Source organism: Phalaenopsis equestris, unplaced genomic scaffold (assembly GCF_001263595.1).
Source record: "Phalaenopsis equestris unplaced genomic scaffold, ASM126359v1 Scaffold000168, whole genome shotgun sequence".
Classification (NCBI taxonomy): Eukaryota; Viridiplantae; Streptophyta; class Magnoliopsida; order Asparagales; family Orchidaceae; genus Phalaenopsis; species Phalaenopsis equestris.
Genome location: NW_018164610.1, coordinates 158146 through 178200, shown reverse-complemented (window position 1 = coordinate 178200; position 20055 = coordinate 158146). Strand labels below are relative to the sequence as shown.

At 33.0% G+C, this 20055-nt stretch overlaps 1 protein-coding gene across 1 annotated transcript in view; it reads left to right on the top strand.

The window, feature by feature from the left end:
- The window catches only part of LOC110022129 (protein TIC 21, chloroplastic), a 56199-nt gene extending 38328 nt beyond the window's left edge, over window positions 1–17871 (top strand). Inside the window, exon 4 of the mRNA XM_020720936.1 lies at window positions 17561–17871. Within this exon, the coding sequence (XP_020576595.1) occupies window positions 17561–17668 (108 nt within the window). The 3' untranslated portion in view covers window positions 17669–17871. The remainder of the gene's footprint in view (window positions 1–17560) is intronic.
- The last annotated feature ends 2184 nt before the right edge of the window (window positions 17872–20055 follow it).

The window sequence follows — 20055 nt, the reverse complement described above, 5'->3', positions numbered from 1 at the left end:
GGTTTAAGGGTCGCCGTCCCTTCCTTCAAAATTAAATGTTTTAAACTTTAATTATTATTGGCCAACCAATTTTTTTGAATAGTTGAAGTTTTATTTTGTAATCCTCTATAAAAAATCTTTATGTAAGCTTGATTATTTATGCAAGAGAAATAAATTATTATTTCTTCGTTTTAAGTAAATTGAAGGTGACTTTTTTCTCTATTGGAGTTTCTTTTTGAGAGGCCTTAAAATTATTTTAGTTAATTTCTGCCGTGTTTGACTTATGCTTTCAAGCTCGTTGACCTTGACTTCTTTGAAATCTTTTATTTGATAGCGGTATGATATACGGTATGTAGGATCTTGATTTGATTGAATGGGTTGGTCGTGGAAACATTACGTCGGAAATAGAAAAAAATGGTATTTAAGGTTTTAGCAAAATTGAGGTTGAAACTTCTAATGATGCAACATCAACGCAAACATTAAGGATTAAGATCATAAATCAAGACACTATATAAAGGTTTGATTTTGATAGTGCCGTGCCAATATAGCATTCATAATAATCCACAAATAAAAATCATCTAAACAGTAAGGAGCCTCTAAATCATAGGAGTTCATATAAATCATTCAAACAAATAAGAATATCTAATTTGTAATAATACTGGTAAAGAAAAATTAAAATTAATACCATTTGATACCTATTTTCATTTTTTTTTCTTCTTTTAGAAATATACTCTTCTATATATTATTTTAATTCAAGTCAGTATTTCCAAAAATAAATATTTAAACAATAGGTTAATTTAAAGAGTAATTTATTGAATAATTATAGTTATATTGTGTACTAAACTTTAATGCATATGCTTTAACATGCAAGTGGTTAAAAAATGCAAGTGGTTAAAAAATGATAAAATATTAAAATTTCATTCTTATTAATTTGTTTAAGTATTAGAGAGAGTCGTCTTAGATGGTTTGGTTACATTAAACGTCGACCATATATGATGATCCGATTAGAAGAGTAATTAGAAGAGTAGATGTTTTAGATTCGACTTATGTTAGGAAAGGTAGAGGACCTAGGAAGACTTGGCTATATTGTATAAACAATGATTTTAACTTATTATATTTAAGTGATAATATGACACTAAATAGGACGCAATGGACAAAAAGGATTCTTGTAGCCGACCCCACTTAGTGGGATAAAGGTTTTGTTGTTGTTGTATTAAAATGTTTAATAAATTCATTATTTTTATATATATTTCATTTGAAAATCCATCTCAAGAGCACCATCTAAAATATTGCATCAATTAATGTACAGTTATCATTTCTATTTTTTATTTCCAATTTTATTTCCATTTTCAAGCCTTTTTTATTTTTAGTTTCATCAATATTTAAGATTACACAATCTGCGATGTGCCTTGAGGCCTGCTTGATACCAGAGTTAACTCAAAACAATACTAGAAAAGGGGAACACATTTCATGTACAAGCATAGTTCCTGGTGGTTTTGTCCAGCCTTTTTCATGTAGCTGACCCCACGTAGTGTGATGAACGCTTTGTTGTTGTTGTTTGTTTTTTTGATGTCTTGACTTTCTTTGATTGTTTAATATTTGTATTATTCATTTTATTTTATAAGTTGGTGTTAGGATATTAACATGTCACATGTAAATTTACGCAATTATTTTATTTTTTTACTTAGCTAGAATGTTGTTATATTATTTTTTAATGTGTTAACAAGTTAGAATATCTTGCTTCACATTTATAATTTATTCAATATTTATTAATTTGTACAATTTTTTAAAGTTCGAGGCTTATGCCTCAAGACATCTTTTGGCTTAAATTTCGCCTCATGAACAAAAAATGCTCCAGCACCCAATTACGCAATTTTAAATGTTGGGTGACCAGAGGCATGTATTGAAGTAAATAACTATAGGATGTTTAAGCCCCACTTGAGACTTCATCATTTAGTGAGGGTTTCTATGCTGCTAAAGCACTTGTGATTCACTTTGGTTTTAACTAATAGGAGATCAGGGATATAAAGTAATATTTTGTGAAATTGTGGAACCAGTTTGTAGGTTATGTAGAAAAATTGAGGCCTAGTTTAATTTATCAAATGCAATTTTTAGCTTTTTAAAATTGTTGATGAAGCATTGTTATTTATGCTAGTTTTGACCGTTAAGGATTTGGTAGGATCTCTATACGATTTAAATCATGTTCTAATCTTAACAAGTCAATCAATTAAGAAACAAGCTGCACAAAAGTCCACATTGGGGTTAAGGAGGGACTAATTACTTTGATGGATAGATTAAGAGAGAATGTCATTCATTCAAAGGATATGAGATGTCATGAAGTTCTCTATTATATGATATGATTTTCTATTTCTAGTATTATCACATTCATAAATGTAGTATTTATAATCAAGGATATTACTTTAAAAATAAAAGCTATTATCTAGTATGATGATATCCTCAAGATGTTTTGTATGTGAAAAAATTCTCTTTCAATATTGATCCTTAATTGTCGGAGATTAACAAAAAATATTAGCATATATTTGGCTTGTCCCTTCGCCTACATGAGGGGATTATGGTAATTCTTTTATTTAATGAAGAATATACTAAACTTTTAATTACAAAACTTACATAACTAGCAACACTTACCTTTCAGCCATTAACAAAAGTTTCTCTCACATTGGTCTATCGATCCAAGTGATTCTCTTTATATGCAGAAGAGGACAGTCTATTTAATAGGCTCTGCCAATGGTGAAGTTGACTCTAAGTAGGGTTATTAAGTGGCCTTCATATGATTTGTCTGAATAAAACTAATATTTATTAGGACTCAACAAGGCCAACCAAAATAATATTTGGCTAGGTAATGGTGTAATTGAGATTTATATGGGCATGAACTAAAATTAAACTAGATTTTTGATTTGCATGAGGTTCTTTGTGAACTACAAATGAGCGAATGTGCAAGTGGTGGTGCCTTTATTGAATTATTAATCTGCAAGAAATTTGATGATTCTAGTAGCACTGTCAACAAAGCTAAAGCCTAACAAATTTTGGCCAATGATCTATTCTCTCTTTAAATTTTCTTTTACTTTTTTTTTAATGTGTTTGTGCTTCTTTCACTTATCAAACAAAGATGATGGCAGTGGGAGTTTCTTTATAAAAGGCGTTCTAGTATTGTTAATTGATGCTTTTAAGTCTAGGTGCACTTGTACTTTGGAGCCTCACGCAAGTGTATGTATCGCTTTTGTAATATAGAATTTTTGAGTCCAGATTATCGAACCCACAGGGAGCAAAATGTTAAGTTTAGGAAAATTTCTAGCCTACTAAATTTATTCTTAGCTTGAAAGTTAAATTGGTTTAAGGTTGTGTTGACTAATCCTATCGAATTGCAAACTACTCTTAAATGTTTATGCATACTGAAATTCTACTTAATATAGTTGGATTGCTGAGAATCAAATTATAAAGCCAGCTTCCTTTGCAATGATCTAGCTGCAGTGAATGAATGAAAAATGCAAATTATGAATGAGGCTAGTGACAAATAGGAGAAACTCTCTTATTAACCCTATTTCGAGTGCATAAAAAAGATTGATTAAATTGGTTTTAATTCTTTAAACCCCAATTTGAACCCATCGAAGATTATTTCCCCAATAGTTGCATTTCCGTACAAAGTACTTCACCATACCTTATAGATTAATGTGAATAACCTATTTGTTCTTCCATAGCTCTCCCAAATTATTATGGGTCACAACACATTTTAACTAATCACTTGACCAGAATGAAAAGTAAATGAAGACTTGAAGGTTACTCATCACATTATAGATTTAAAAATAATTTTAAAAGCATTCTTTCATTCCTACACTTCCTACTTAATCACCACAAGGGAAACGGTAAAAAGACTACTCAGAAAGCATTAATAAAACACCACAAAGCATCTTTGAAAACAAGTAAATCCTTTATAGAATTGTATTTACAAGAATACAATAACAAGAGTACACAATACTTAGTTTTCTCCCTTTACAAAATGCTGAGAATGCTTCCCCCAAGATCTCCTTTGCTTCTCTCCTCAATTCTCTCCTCACTGTATGATTGAAATTCTATTCAATTCCCTCACAAATGCTCTCCTACTCTATCATCAGCAAAACCTGTGAGATCTCTTTAAGATCTTCAAAAAGGCTATCTAAACTCTCCATGAAAGCTCCTCTCCTCGTCCGAATAACTACCCACATCGTGTAGAGGAACTGCTGAAAACTGCCCAGGCAGTTTCTGGCGCCTAGGCGCCAGTCTTTTTATCTGCCAGTTCTGATATGGGCGCCTACCTCTCATGTTCTTAGGGTGGAACTGACGCCATTCCTTAATTATTCGCGAACGGCCTTCGAACCCTACTTTTCGCATTACGTTCGAGCGTATTACCCTTCAGCCCTTTGATCAACCTCCTCTCCTAAACCCTATAATTGAACCGTGATAGTTTGAGACATCTATTTTATCTATTATTTTCCATATACAGTTCTGTTGCAAACAACTTAACCAAACAGGGCAGAATGTTCATTTATCCAACAACAACTCCCAGTAAGCTGAATAAACTGCCTCAAACAACAAGCCAGGTTATTCTGATAATCTGCAGATTATCAGAATAATCTGTTTATCAGCAGATTATAAATAATCAACAGCTGCCCCAAACAGACTCTTAATTTCATCTTATTAGACAATGTAGAATATGAATTTAGGCAGGAAAAAAATAACAACTTCTACCATATGTGTCTATCAACAAGATCGACTGGTATAAGCAGGACAAACATATATGCTGTAGCAAGTAAATCACATTTAAACATGATTAAAATGAAACAACACCAGAAAAAGTTTAAATAGTACAACAGATAGATAAAAACTAGTCCCCATCAACAAATATAAACTAATGAAGAGAGTACAATTGCAACATCAACAAAAAAAAAATGTCCAGTACATCCATATACAGAAAATAGAAATAAATCACTCATGCCCTTCATCATCATTACCATCATCATCACCCTCATCTTCTTCCTCGTCTGAATCCTCCTCCATTGGCCTGCTATGCTCATATACCTGGTAAGATGGACAAAATGGGAACTCGACTGAGTTGTCATCACTAATCCACTGTTTCCTTTTATACATCTCCACTTGATCAGCCTGAAAAGTGACAGCATGATCATATTGGCATTTATTCTGCCAATCTATATGCGCCAAATGGTGAACAATATCATAAACTTATGTTTGAATAATGGAGATGTCATTTTTCTTCATCTTCAATTTCTCTGACATAGAAGCTATGTTACTGGAAGGACGATATTAGGAATAAGATGTGGAAGATTGAGAGGAACTCATTCCATGCCCCAAAGTAGCATGTTTACTATATAAATTAACATTGGCCTTGGCTATGGGCTTAAATGGATGTAACAACTCCTCCCATCCCTCAAAAGTAACACTAGATTGCTGATAAATGGTAAAAATAGTGAAAGAAAGTCATAACTCTAAAGTGGATCCCCCCTTTGTAGCATTGATAATTGAATGATAAAATCAGAGCTTCTATATCTATAGATTTCATAGTATGGATGCAATAATTGAGAGCATCTCTCTCTCGTAACCTCACTCAAATTTGTAGAGGGTAGAAGCTTGGTCGAAATGAAGTAGTGCCAAGCTTTGGAAGGTGCATTCAGTTTAGATGAACAAAAGTTCATCTTATAATCATTCCTGACCTTCCAAACCCCTTCTCTATTGGTTAAGAATCTGATGATCTCAACTAATTTAGAATCAGTAGGGACAAAGCTGGAGTAGAAACTCCAAGGGACATCTCCTAACAAAAATTACGCATTAATGTGTGATGGAGAGATATCCACTTGCTTCTCCCTCACAAATATTGAATCATCATAGGCATCAGGGAGGTTGGCACATAATTTTCTGACTACAGAAATCACCGTTACATCCGTAGTATAACAAACATTTTCGCAGTCTCATCTAACAATCATCCTTTCTACCTGACCCCCGGGGCTAATGAATACCTTATTGACAATCAACTTCTTACATACCAATAATTCGTTGTAACACTACCGAGCTTTGGAGCTTACGAACTTCTTTTTGTCGTATGAAGTTGATTTGAATTTTCCACCTTTCGTTTTGGGAGCCAAAGAAAAGTAGTAGCAATGAAAATGCAAAGGAATGAAGCTAAGAAATGACGTGGATGCGCACACATGGAAGTTATGGGCTTAATTAAATTCTCCCCAAAATTCTTCAACTTTCACTATCTCCACCAAATATCCCGAAAAATTCCGGGTCAAAATTGGAAGAGCAAGCTTAGGATTTCCACTCACAAAAATTTCAAGGATCAAGCGAAAATGCAAGGAAAAGGGAAGCTTATGTATCGCCTCTTAGTCATCGAGGAAGAGTCAGAGAGGAAATTTGGTGAAAATGACCTAAATCCTAGTTTGGCTGATTTTGTCGAGCCGGTGGGAGCGGCGCGACGCCTTGGCACCACGTTAGCAGCACCTAGTGGCACCTTTGCGCCCGATTTTACCGGTGCCTAGGCGCTAGGTCCAGTTTTGGTTCTGGTCAAAATTTACAATATTTGATCTTCCCCAACTCTTTAATCACACCTAGTAAGCACACATGCTAAAGGTAAATGAGGATAAATCCTTCCCCTTCTGCTCACATCTCCCTTCTCCAATTCTTCGTCTCCATTGGAATCTCCTTCTATTAACTGTCAGGTGCTCTTCACATTTTTGTAAAGATATTCAGATCCAGATAACACCTTTACTATTGGCATATGTGTTGCCAAACTCTAAGTACTACCGTCTAATAAATCATGCACCTCTGTCAGTTCAATGAAAATATCATCTACATGCACCTCTGATAGCTGGTTTGTTGAACCAACATTCTAGAAGATCAGGGTTAGAAATAGGAAGTAAAGAATTTAAATGAACCTGTCTTATGCCTAAACATCAACATGTCTCCTGTAAGTTCTTGTTCGATTGAGAACGAGGGGGTAGAGGACTTGGTCGATCCAAAGACTTATGAGAAGACCGTTATCATAGAGGACTTGGTTGATCAAACTTCTAACTCCTCACAGTAGTAAGTGAAGACCGTTTTTCAATAACTTCAACTTTTTCTGGGTCCAATTTCATGCCTTTTTAAGATATTTTATGTCTTGACACAATACCTTCAGACATCATGAATTGACATTTCTTTCAATTGAGAACAAGGTTAGTTTTTTCACAGCGTTTCAGCACCTTCACCAGATGATCTAAGCACCTTCGCCAGATGATCTAAGCAAGAGTCAAATGAAGGGTCAAACACTAAAAAGTCATCTATAAAAACTTATATTTCTCTCTCAATTTAGTCACAAAAAATAGACATTATACACTGCTGAAACGTAATGTGTGCCTTACATAACCCAAATGATATTCTTCGAAAAATAGAAGGCCCATAAGGGCTTGTGAACGTTGTCTTATCTTGATTCTCAGGAGTAATAAGTATCAGATGATTCCCGAAATATCTGTCTAAGAAGCAAAAATATAGATGACCAGTTAGACTATCTAATTTTGGATCCAGAAAAAGTAAAAGAAAGTGATATTTCCTAGTGACAGAATTTAATTTCCTATAATCTATATATATATGCCACATAATGACAGGTCTAACAGGAATTAATTCTTTTTGTTCATTTACCGATACCGTCACTCCTCATTTCTTAGGAACACAGTGAATAGGACTAACCCAAGCACTATCTGATATAGGATAGAAAACTCCTACATCAAACTATTTCAATAATTTTTCACTATCTGATATAGGATAATAGAAAACTCCTACATCAAACTATTTCAATAATTTTTCTTAACTAGTTCTTTCATAATTGGGTTTAATCTCCTTTGAAGATCTTCTTGATTATGATCATCCTTCATCAAAATCCTATGCATTCATATAAAGGGATTAATCCTCTTTATATCTGCTAAGGTTTATTCGAAAGCTTTCTTGTAATTCTTCAAAATATCCATTAATTTCTTCTCTTACAAATGAGTCAAATCCGTGGATATGATAAGTGCAATGTCTAATTAGAGAGTAGTATTAAACATAGGAAATATCTAGGTAATATCTACAAGCTTTAAACTTGATGATCATCCTTGGTAAGTGACAAGCCTTAAACTAGGAAATATCTACAAGCTTTGAACTTGATTTCAACACTACGTTATAATTAAATTCTATAATAACACAATAAGCTTTATGTTCTAATTCCACAGGTAAGTGACAAGCCTTTACAAAAAATAAGTCAATAAGGAGACATTCCTTTAGGAGTTTTGTAATCAATTCTATAAGTTCATAATGCTTCATCTAATTTTAATGAATAATCATTTTCACTAGGATTGACAGTTTTTTCTAAATCCTTTTGATTTCCCTGTTTGATACCTCAACTAAATCATGGGTTTTAGGATAATAGTGAATATTCTATGTTTAATTTCATATTTAACAACTAGTTTCTCAATTTTTCTATTTTTAAAATTACTTCTCCATCTCTAATGATCACTCTAGGTATGTTAAATCTATTGAAAATATTTTTCTTATAAAACTTAGCTACATTTTAAGCATCACAGTTTGGAAGAACTACTGCCTTAATCTATTTTTAGACATAATCCACAGCACATAAATATATAAGTTTCCAAAAGATGGTATAAATGGTCCCATAAATTTAAACCTAAAACATCAAATATCTAAATTTTTGAAGTAAAGTTTAGGAGCCTCTCATCTCGCTTAGATATATTACCTACTCTTTGACAACTATCACAAATATATAAATTAACACCCCTAAACAGAGTAAACCAATAAAATCCATATTCTAAAATCTTAAATGTAGTTCTAGCAATATCAAAATGTCCCTCAAACCTAGAATCATGACATTTCTGAATAATTTTTTGTGTTTCTTCTATAGGCACACATCTAATAATTTGATCCTTACACTTATATAAATATGGGTCATTCCAAATGTAAGATTAAGCATCATGAATAAACTTTTTTCGATGTTGGTATGATAATCCGTAGGGTACAATATCACTGACAATAAAATTCACTATGTCAGCATATCATGGAATACACCACTAAGAAACAGTGTAAAGTTTCTCATTAGGGAAACTTTTATTAATTTCATCTTTATTAGTCTAGATATATGGTCAGCAATTTGAACATCTGTTCCTTTTCTATTCACTACATCGATATCGAATTCCTGCACCAGAAGAATCCATCTAATTAATCTTGATTTAGCATCATTTTGACATAGGATATCTAATAGCTGAATGATCGGAATGAACAATACATATAATTCTAATTAAGTAAGATCTAAATTTATCAAAAACATATACTATTGTTAGTATTTCTTCTCAATCGTAATATAATTAATTTGAGCTTCGGTAAGAGTTTTACTGACATAATATATAGCTTTAAAAATTTTATCATATTGTTGTCCTAACATTGCCCCAATTACATAATCACTCGCATCACACATCAACTCAAATGACCCCACCGATCAGGTGAGACTATAATATATGCGGTGACTAATTTTTTTAATATATTAAAGACATTTCGACAAGCTTAGTCAAAGTTAAAGATGACATCCTTTTGTAGAAGATGACATCGTTTTCTAAAAGATGACAAAAGATTTGCGATTTTTGAGAAATTTTTTATACATTGTTTATAGAATCCAGCATGTCTAAGAAAACTTCTAATCCCTCTTGCAGTGGTTGGTGGAGGTAATTTTGCGATTACTTGAATTATTGTTGGGCCAACTTCTATGCCATTTTTCAGATATTTTATGTCCCAGAACATCTCTTGCGATCATGAATTTAGTTTTCTCCCAATTGAGAATAAGATTAGTCTCTTCACAGCGTTTTAGCACATTTGCTAAATTATCTAAACATAAATCAAATGAAGTTCCAAATATTGAGAAATCGTCTATAAAAGCTTATATCCCTTTGTCAATCAAGTCGCAAAAGATAGACATCATGCATATTTGGAAATTAGCAAGTGTTATATAACCCAAAAGACATTCTTCTAAAAATAAAAGTTTCATAAGAGCTCGTAAACGTAGTCTTTTCTTGATCCTCAGAAATTATATGTATTTGTGATATCTAGAATATCAATCTAAAAAGCAAAAGTAGCGATGACCAGCTAGTCTATCCAACATCTGATCCAGAAATGGTAAAGAAAAGTGATCTTTTCTAATGACTAAATTCAATTTTTTGTAGCCAATACAAATTCACCATCTAATGATATGTCTAGTAGGAATTAATTTATTTTATTCAATTACGGACACTGTCACTCTCCCATTTTTAGGAACACAGTGAATAAGACTAACCCAAACATTAGCTGATAGAGTATAAATAATATCAGCATCTAGCCAATTTAATATTTTTTTTAAAACTTCTTTCATAAGTGGATTTAATCTCTTTTGAGGATATGCCCGGGGTTTATGATTAACTCCTATCAGGATCCAATGCATACAAATAGATGGACTAATCTCTTTAATATTTGTAAGGTCAGTTCGAATGCTTTCTTATAATTCTTCAGAACTTTCGTTAATTTTTTCTCCTGTAATTGAGTCAAATATTAGGATATGATGACTGGTAAATGTAGATGACTTCCTTAAATAAACATATTTTAAATGTGTAAGAAACATCATCTCAAGTTCAGGGTTTTTCTCAATAAAAGGAATAAGAGGTTTACTATTTTCTATTGTATCTAAAATTTCAAACCTCTCCAGAACAAATTTTGAATCTTTAGCATGCAAGATCTCTAGCTCATCTTGGAAATTCATGCCTTTTGCATTATCAAAATCCTGTTCTCATATTTTTACATCACAACCTTCTTGGAAATGACTGTTACACAAATAATCAATTTAGTCCATTTGAAAACATGCATCTTTATTTCCGTTAGCAGGTTATTTTATAAATTTTAAGACATTAAATGTTAGTTCCTGATTATTTACTCTCATTATTAACTCACATTTTTGCACACCTATCATAACACGTCTAATGACTAGGAAATGTCTCCCTAAAATGATTGAAATATCTTTATCTTTCTCCATATCTAACATAATGAGGTCAACAGGGAATATAAATTTATCCACTTTAACTAAAACATCTTTCATAACTCCCTTTGGATAAGTGATCAATCGATCAACTACCTGAAGGGTTACAATAGTTAGAAAAACTTCTCTTAATTCTAACTTTCTGAATATAGATAATGACATAAGGTTTATACTTGCTCCAAGAACGCATAAAGCTCTTTTCCACAAAATATTTTTCCAATTGCTTAAGGAATAGTAAATCTCTCAGGATTCTTAAGTCTTTGTGGAAACTTTTTCTGAATTATAGCACTGCTTTCCTTACTAAGTGCGACTGTCTCATAATCTCCAAATATTTTTTTCTTATTAAGAATATTCTTCATGAACTTTACTTAACTGAGAATTTGCTCCAAAACTTCAGCGAACGAAATATTAATAGTTAATTTCTTGAATATTTCTAAAATTTTGAAAATTATTGATCCAACTTTTGTTATCGAAGTCTTTGAGGAAATAGAGGTGACGGTTTTTCTAATTTAATCTTAGTTGGAGAGATTTGTTTTTCCAAACCCTTAGAAACAAATTCCTCAGATTTTTTGTTTCGACAGTCTCTTTTTCAACCTCATTCTGTTTTTAAACTGCATGCTTCAACTCTCTCCCACATCTTAATTGTACAACGTTAACATGCTTACTATTTTTCTCCTTAAGATTTATTTCATTGTTGCTAGGAAGTGTTCCATGAGGTCGATTGCTAAGTGAGTTAGCAATTTGTCCCAATTGGTTCTCTATATTTTTTATTGTTGCACATTGACTTTGCAGTTGATTCCCCATTTTCAACACAACGTTCTCCAAAGACAACTTTTCTTTAAATTATGGATTATTGTTAAAGACCGGTGGATAAGGTCTATAATTGGTACCGCTCTAGTTATTCCAATTTCCTAAAGGGTTTACTTGGTTATTTCCCCATTGTTGGTTTTCCTTACCGGAATTGTTATTCCAGTTAAAATTTAGATAGTTTTTCTAACTCAAGTTATGAACTTGGAATAAGGGTTGTTTGGTTTGTTGTTAATTGCATTTAAGGTCTCAAGTGATGAAGTGCTAGAATCACTTATTTGTCTTGATGAATTTTCCTCAACTGGTGGAGGGATTTGAGGTTGGTTCATTCCAATGATCTAGCTTCCTAGATATTACTGCAACTTGTGAAGTAATAATTGAGACATATCCGTATCATGCACACTAGCTACCTTTTTAGGATTTATTCCTTGAGCAAACCATTAAAAATTATTTATAGCCATCTCTTCAATTAAAGAGTAAACCTCATCAAATGACTTTGACTCAAGTGAACCACCAGCAATAACATCAATGATGGATTTAAGAGATCCTACTAAACTATTATAAAAAGTTTGCATATTTAACCAATCTGGCAGAGTGTGATGCAGACACTTCTTAAGAAGCTACTTAAATCTCTTCCACGCTTTGTATATTGATTCATCGTCATACTGACAAAATGAAGTAATATTATTTTTAAGTTTAACAATTTTCGAAGGCGAGAAATACTTAGGAATTGTTGGGCTGTCACTCTATGTCCTAATCGATCCAGACACTAATGAATTTAACCACATTTTAGCTTTATCTCTTAAGGAAAGGGGGAAAAACCTAAGTCTAATAGCGTCGTTTGACACGCCATTATAACGAATTGTAAGATAAAGTTCTATAAAACTTGCTAAGGGTAAATTTGGATCCTTAGACAGAGTTCCCCTGACTGGTTGTTCTGCACCATTTGGATAATAACATGTTTCAATTCAAATCTATTAGTTTCTAAAACAAGAGTTGAATGCTTAAATGAATTTCATCTATCGTAGGATTAACGTAGTCCTTTAACGGTGAATCCACGTTATGATATTCATTATCAGAAATTTGATTATCTAAATTGTTTTGTTGAATATTCGTCTTTTCTCCTTCAATTTGGTGAAGTCTTTTCAGTTTTCTAATTTTCTTAATAGTCCTCTCTAGTTTTGAATCGCAAGGTGCAAGTTCTGAAGATCCTGCGCAACACATGCACAACTAAAGACTTAACTAATAGAATATATATCAAGCATGGTAAACACACACAAATATTTTTTGGATTTTTCTTTTAAAAGCACACAATATTTAAACACACTATATAATAACACTATAATTTTCAAATCTAAGTCTTACAGATTCAATTAAAATTCTCCTAAAAATTTCTTCATTATCATTTCCCGACAATGGCGCTAGAAAACTTGACACACCCCAACGATTATCACATTAATGTAAGTTTTGTTAATAGAACCAGAAACTTGATATGTTCCCTAGCCAACTAATTGATTTCTTAAAATTATGTATTTTTACTCACTAGGGTTTCTTACGTCAACTGTACGTATCGTTTTCAGTAATATAGGATTCTAATGAGTCAGGATTGCCGATCCCAAAGAGAACTAGGTAATGAGTTGCATTAGAGTTCCAGTATACTACGCTAAGGTCTTAGTCTGGAATATCAATTTAAGTGATAATTCTACAAATACTCCTAATTTACAACACTAAGTTTAAAACTAAACTTAACTATATCAATTCGTTTGTTGAATATCAAGCTATAAAAGTTATTTTTCTCTTGTGAGTGCATAAGTGGATTGTAGGATCGATTACTAAGAATTGTTATTGTGGCCAGTGACAATCAGGAACATATATCTTGTTTTCCCTTTTCTTAGTGTGTAAAAAAATTTGATTTACCTAGTTTTAATTCCTTTAAACCTAGATTGAACCCATCAAAATTTTTTTCCCTATCTATTTGCATTGTCACGAGACTACTTCACCATAGCCTATCGAACAATGTGAATTCTCTAGTTGTTTTTTCACTGCTTTTCCGAGTCTCAATGAATCACAACAAATTTTAACAATTCATATAACCATAACGAAAGGTAATGAAGCATAGAAGAATATTCATCACATTAGTATTAAAATCCATTCCTAAAAGCATTTTACACATCCTACAAATCCTATTTATTCATTACAAGCAAAACGTAAAGGAATTCTACTCACAAGGTGTGAAAATTACAATGAAAATCATCATCATTTTAACAAAATAAATACACTAAATATGTGTTTACAATAAGTTCAAGACAAATGAAAACACGATACTTATTTTTCTCCTCCGAAGAGAGATGAAAAGTTGCTTCAACAATGAAACCAAATCTTCCCTGCAATGCTACAATACTTCCCTTAACAATTTCTCTATAAACCACTCACCAATCTCCAAGAAAAGTGAAAAATTAGAAGTCCAATATTTCTCTAGGTCTTCTTAGCTTGTCTCCACCTTCTTCGGCTCTCTGCGTCTCTTCCTTCTCTCTTTTAGCTTCTGAATCATTTCTCTTCTTTAAAAGTCCGCTTTCAAACTCTTGAAAACCGCCACATAACTCTCAAAGTTGTGGGTGAATAACTACAGAAATACTGCCGCGCCTTGGTGCTCAGAAGTTGACGCCTAGGCGCCGTCTTCTCGGGTTGCAATGCAGGGTTCTGGTGCCTAGGTGCCAATAAGCTTGCGCTAAGGTTGAATGGAGGCACCTAAGATTCTGGCGCCTGGGTGCCATACTTGCTGGTTCTATATGCTCCATTTAGCTCACTTTTTGCTCACTTTCAACTCCACTTCTCTCCATATGTCCTACCTGTTATACCTGCAAGAAATACACAAAGTATTTTTCTTTAAAATGCAGTTTCATCAAAAACAAGTACAAAAAATAAATGAAATTAAGCATGCTTTAGGATACATTATTAGGTCTGTTGTTAATTGCATTTAGGGTCTCAAGTGATGAAGTATTAGTATCAATCAATAATCCAAACGAATATTCCTCAATTACTGGAGGTACTTGAGGTTGATTCATTTCAAATATGTCTAGCTTCTTAGATATAGCTGCTACCTGAGAAGTTAGAAGCGAAACCACATCTGTGCATGTATATTAGCTACCTTTCTAGGGTTAATTCTTTCAGAAGACTATTGGAAATTGTTAGTGACAATCTTTTCAATCAGAGAATAAGCCTCATCAAATAATTTTAACATGAGTGATCTGCCAGCATCAACTTCAATAATAAATCTAAGGGATTATACTAAGTCATTATAAAAGTCTGAATAATCAGTCTATCGGGCAGTGCATTATGTGGCCATTTCCTAAGAAGCTTCTTAAATCATTCCTAAGCCCCACATATTGCCTCACCTTCGTGTTAGCAAAATGAAGTAATATCATTCCGCAGTTGAGTTTTTTTTTAAGTTGGAAAATATTTAGCTAGGATTTTTTGGGCTAGTTCACCCCACGTCCTAATGATCCATGTGGTAATTTTTTCTACCATATTTTGACTTTATCTCTCAATGAAAAATGAAAAAAGCCTAAGTCTCACAACGTTATTGAACACGACAATAAAACGAAATGTAGCGCATAGTTCTAAAAAACTTGCTATGTGTAAATTTGGATCGTCAGACTGGATTCCCTCAAAATGGTTGTTCTGCACCATTTGAATGAAAACAGACTTAACTTCAAATGTTTTAGCTTATTCAACAGGGTTCTGAATACTTAAATGAATTTCATTTGCCATAGGATTTGTGTAATCTTTTAATGGTCCATGCGTATTATGATGATCATTAATTGATTCTTGGATATCTAAATTGATTTGTTCATTGTTCGTCATTTATTCTACAAGTTCGAGTACACTATACTTAGCTTTCTCAATTTACAAAGTGTCGAGAATGCTTCCCTAGGGATCTCCTAATTCTTTTTGCTGCTCTCCTCAAGTCTCTTTTCACTTTACACTTGAAAGTCTCTCCAATTCCCTCACAAATGCTCTCCAACTCTATTCTCAACAAAACTTTTGAGATCCCCCTTAAAGATCTACAAAAAGGCTATCCAAACTCTCCATTAAAACTCCTCTCTGGAACTGTTGAATACTGCTCAGGCAGTTTCTGAAGCCTAGGCACCACGGGGCTGGCCCCTAGGCACCAATCTCTCTGTCAGCTATTTCTGATATGAGCACCTAGGCGCCAAACTCGAGTTCCCAATGTGGGACTGGCGCGTAGGCACCCAAAAAATCTGACGCCAAAGTGCAAGTTGCTCGGGTCATCCTTAGCTCCAAGTCAACTCCACTCTGATTCATTTCTTCTCTAATTTGCTCCGCTTTTAATACTCATTGTACCTGTAAGTAAAACATAAAAATACCTTTCTTTAATGTGCAATTTTATCCATAAAAATATGCAAAATATAAAGAAAATTAAGCATTATTTTCTACACATCATTAATCAAAATAGAAGCCAACCAACATGCATATTAAGAAGATACAAATTGTGGTTTCTAAGTTTAGGAGTAGAATGACTTTTTCAAATAAAAAGAGAATCGTGAGATTTCAAAATTTTAATGAGAATCGATCAATGAGGGACTACATGGATTATAGAGGAATGATCCAAGTCTGGTTATGAGAGGCAATTTGATGATGGGGAATCATTCAAAACGAGAGCATGATGGAGGCAAGATGACATGATATTTGATGAACTAGCAAGTATAGGATGGATGCAGTGTATGACGATATAATGTTAGTGAAGAAGTTTGTGATGAGAAATTGAAGCAAGGACTCCAAAGAAGCATATGAAGGGCATAAGTAACAACTACAATTGGGATTATACAACAAAGAGAAAACAAATCCTAAATCTTTTCATGCTCTATAATGACAATGGGTTTAAATTGACTAATAGTTTTTTTTTCTTAAGCCCATTTAATTTGTGTTTTTGAAGCCAATTGCTAGCTCGCCTTCTAGGCTTATAGACAATTAACCCAATTTGCACCACTATTTTTTAGTTGGATTGGATGATACTAACTCATAAAAATCTCCATCTGAATTCCTGGCAATCTAATGGGTGTTTCTTTTTTTTAAGTTGAGTATGGCAAAGAGGCTGTTGAATTCCTATAAAATTTCTATGGACTTAAATATTTGGGATTAGGTGTTTTATAATGAACAAAGAGTTTTACCTCTTGAAAGCCTTATAACAAGTCTACCATTTCTAAACCCGGAAAAATTTATTGTACCCATGCATAGGCTTTCGGCCAATATGAAGTTTAGAGAAGGTTTGATACATTAATGTCATCCTACTTAAAAAGCTATTTTCATAATTTGAACCCATAACATTCTAATATAGCGGAGCGAACCTAATTTTTGCCTATTAAACAGCTAACCCTATTCCGCTGAATCGCCTAAAACATTTTTACCCAAAGTATCTTCAATTAATCTCAACTTTTTCACATTTCTATTGATTCCAATTTACAATGGTTTAGAAGATCCTTTGGTCATCCTCTTATGCTTTGGATTGGTTTAACTGCACAAAAATTGCATCCAACAATAGAATCAGACAGTTCTTATGAAATCCTTTATTGAAAATAATAAAATATTTACCGCTCTTCTGATTCCTTCTTAGTATCAAATTATATAAATTGATTAACGCAACACTGTTAACTACTGCAGGCTTCTGCTAACACCATCCTTTCACATTTCTTGGGGCTCGTTTCTTCCTTGGAGCTGCTGCGCTCAGTCACCTTACCTAACTTGCAGGGTGTACCCCTTCATTCCTGAAGTCTCATGACCTGTCAGCCAAGTTTATCTTATTTGTAGTTTTTTTTTTGTTTGCTTTTGCTTTTGCTTTACTGAAGCTCTGTTTTATTTATTGTAGTGAAAAACATAGATGTTTGAGAATTCTAGAGAATAGTGTTTGCTTTTATCCTCTTTTATGTACATGGATTACCTATGACATTTAATAGACTTAAAAGCCCCATTAAGTTTTATATGCAAAGCCAATCTTATTTTTTAAAAGCTGAAAATAAGATCAAAATTGAATCATTGAACTCGTTGCAAAGCAAATAAAATCTTTTAAATGATTGAAATCATTTTAATGTGCTGGTTGAGAGCTTATCCTTTCAAGAGATCATGAGTACAGTATTCATGTGTTTGTTACAAAATTTGCTCGAATGTCTCAAAAAGTAAAATTATTTATATTCTAGGGACTTTGTAAGAAAAACACACCATGCCATTAGTCAAAAACCAACGCTTTTATTTTCCTTGGTACCCTTCTCCATGAATAGCAGTGACAGTTCACTAGATTTATTTGGTACAGATTGAGGGTAAATATTTATGTACGAAAAATGCACGCAGCTCTCTGTGTGTAATCCTCTCTCAATCACCTATTGAGGGGTTATCGCCGAGTTATTTCGGCGTTATTTGGAATCAATACCCTAACGGCAGAGAAAATGTAAAAGTATAACCGCGGAGGGTAATGACTCAAAATAATGTTGAAATAACTGCACAATAACCCACAATAATCTTCACAGAGGTTATTGAGTGATTATTGAGAGGGGATTATGCATGAAGAGCTGCGTGCGTTTTGCGTATGTAAATAGCCCCAGATTGAGACATAGAGGCCGCATTCCTTACAAAAGTAATTTGGCCTCCCAAAAGCTGACATCTGCCAACTCATCAATTCCACCTAAAGATGATGGACTGAAGTGAATGAACAATAATGACATAAGAACAATACAGTGGGGGAGTTATAGTCTTCACGAAGAGCCTATGAAATATCGGGGCTCTGTGGTCTCCTGACCCGCTCATTAAACAGCTTTGGAGCGAACGGCAGGGGGCGACAAAGCCAACTCATATTTTTTGACAGGGAAGGAGATGTGGGGTCATGTTCTTTCTATTTGTTAGTGCTGCTGTGGAAGAGGACAGAGGCTAATCTTACCAATGTCATTAATGAGTCTGATATCTTTTCAATATTGGTATTCAATGAAGAATCGATATTGTTCATAGATTACCTCAGTGGAGGGGAAGGAGCATTCATTGATTAGAGGGAGAATGTTGATGGAAAAAATTTATGTCCAGCTACTAAGGTTTTTTTTTTCTTATTTGGTTTTGCATGGTATTTAAAATATAAAGTTTTTATTAATTAGTTTTTAATTTAGACTTTAGGTAAACAATTAAATAGAGAATTTGTACTTTTAGTATAAAATTAAAAAAAAAAATGAAGAAATTTATGGCAATTATTAAATTTGGAAATAAAATATTAAAGTAATTATTATGGTATTCTATAAATTATATGGATTATTAATTGTTTGAAAACTGCGTACTTTATTTTTCTGGCTTTTGAATGATTGTCATCTCTCGATTCCCGTGAAGAAACAAAAACTGGAGTGAGTCTTATCCCAGTACTCTGTTTTTTTTCTTCTTCTGTTGTTTAAAAAGAGCCGTGCCATTAATTTGGCTTTAATTTCTATGAAAGTCGAAGCATGGTTTTCAGTTCCTACTACCTTAAATGATTCTGATTAATTTCTATCGTTCGGGCACAACCTTTTATGCTTCTCCGCGCTACACAAAATAATTCGGACTTATTTAAATTTCTATCTTACACCTAAACCTGTTCATTTAAACCACCCAAATACTTAAATGTCACATCAAAAATATTTTTATTTTAATTTTTAAAAGATGAGATAAATGTTGTTTTAGATAATGTGGCATAGATATAGAATTGAAGTTTTAAGTCTTGGATATCTAAATACATAGAAATTGAGTTGCTTGTAAATCTTTCTTTAAAGTTTGGAATATGCATTTTGTGGTTTTGTATGTTCAAATTAGACATTAATTGATCATAATTGACTAATACTTAAAGAGATATTTAAAAACTTTCTAAGCTTAGCTAAAACTAGTATATTAGGACTGACACACCATTAAAAATCTTACCTGTTGGCATGAATCTCAATATATTTTTGCGCAAGAAATATGCTAGAATCAAATTAAAGATCATATATGGCATCTGTTAATAAGTTTATATTCAAACATATCATATCGACAATATGAACCCGATGATACCAAAATTGGTTCGATCCGAGTTCAAACAAGTTTATATTAAATCATTAAAACATAATTGGAAGCTTCGGTTAGCATCCCAACGCGAGGAGTCCAGCAAGCCTAAG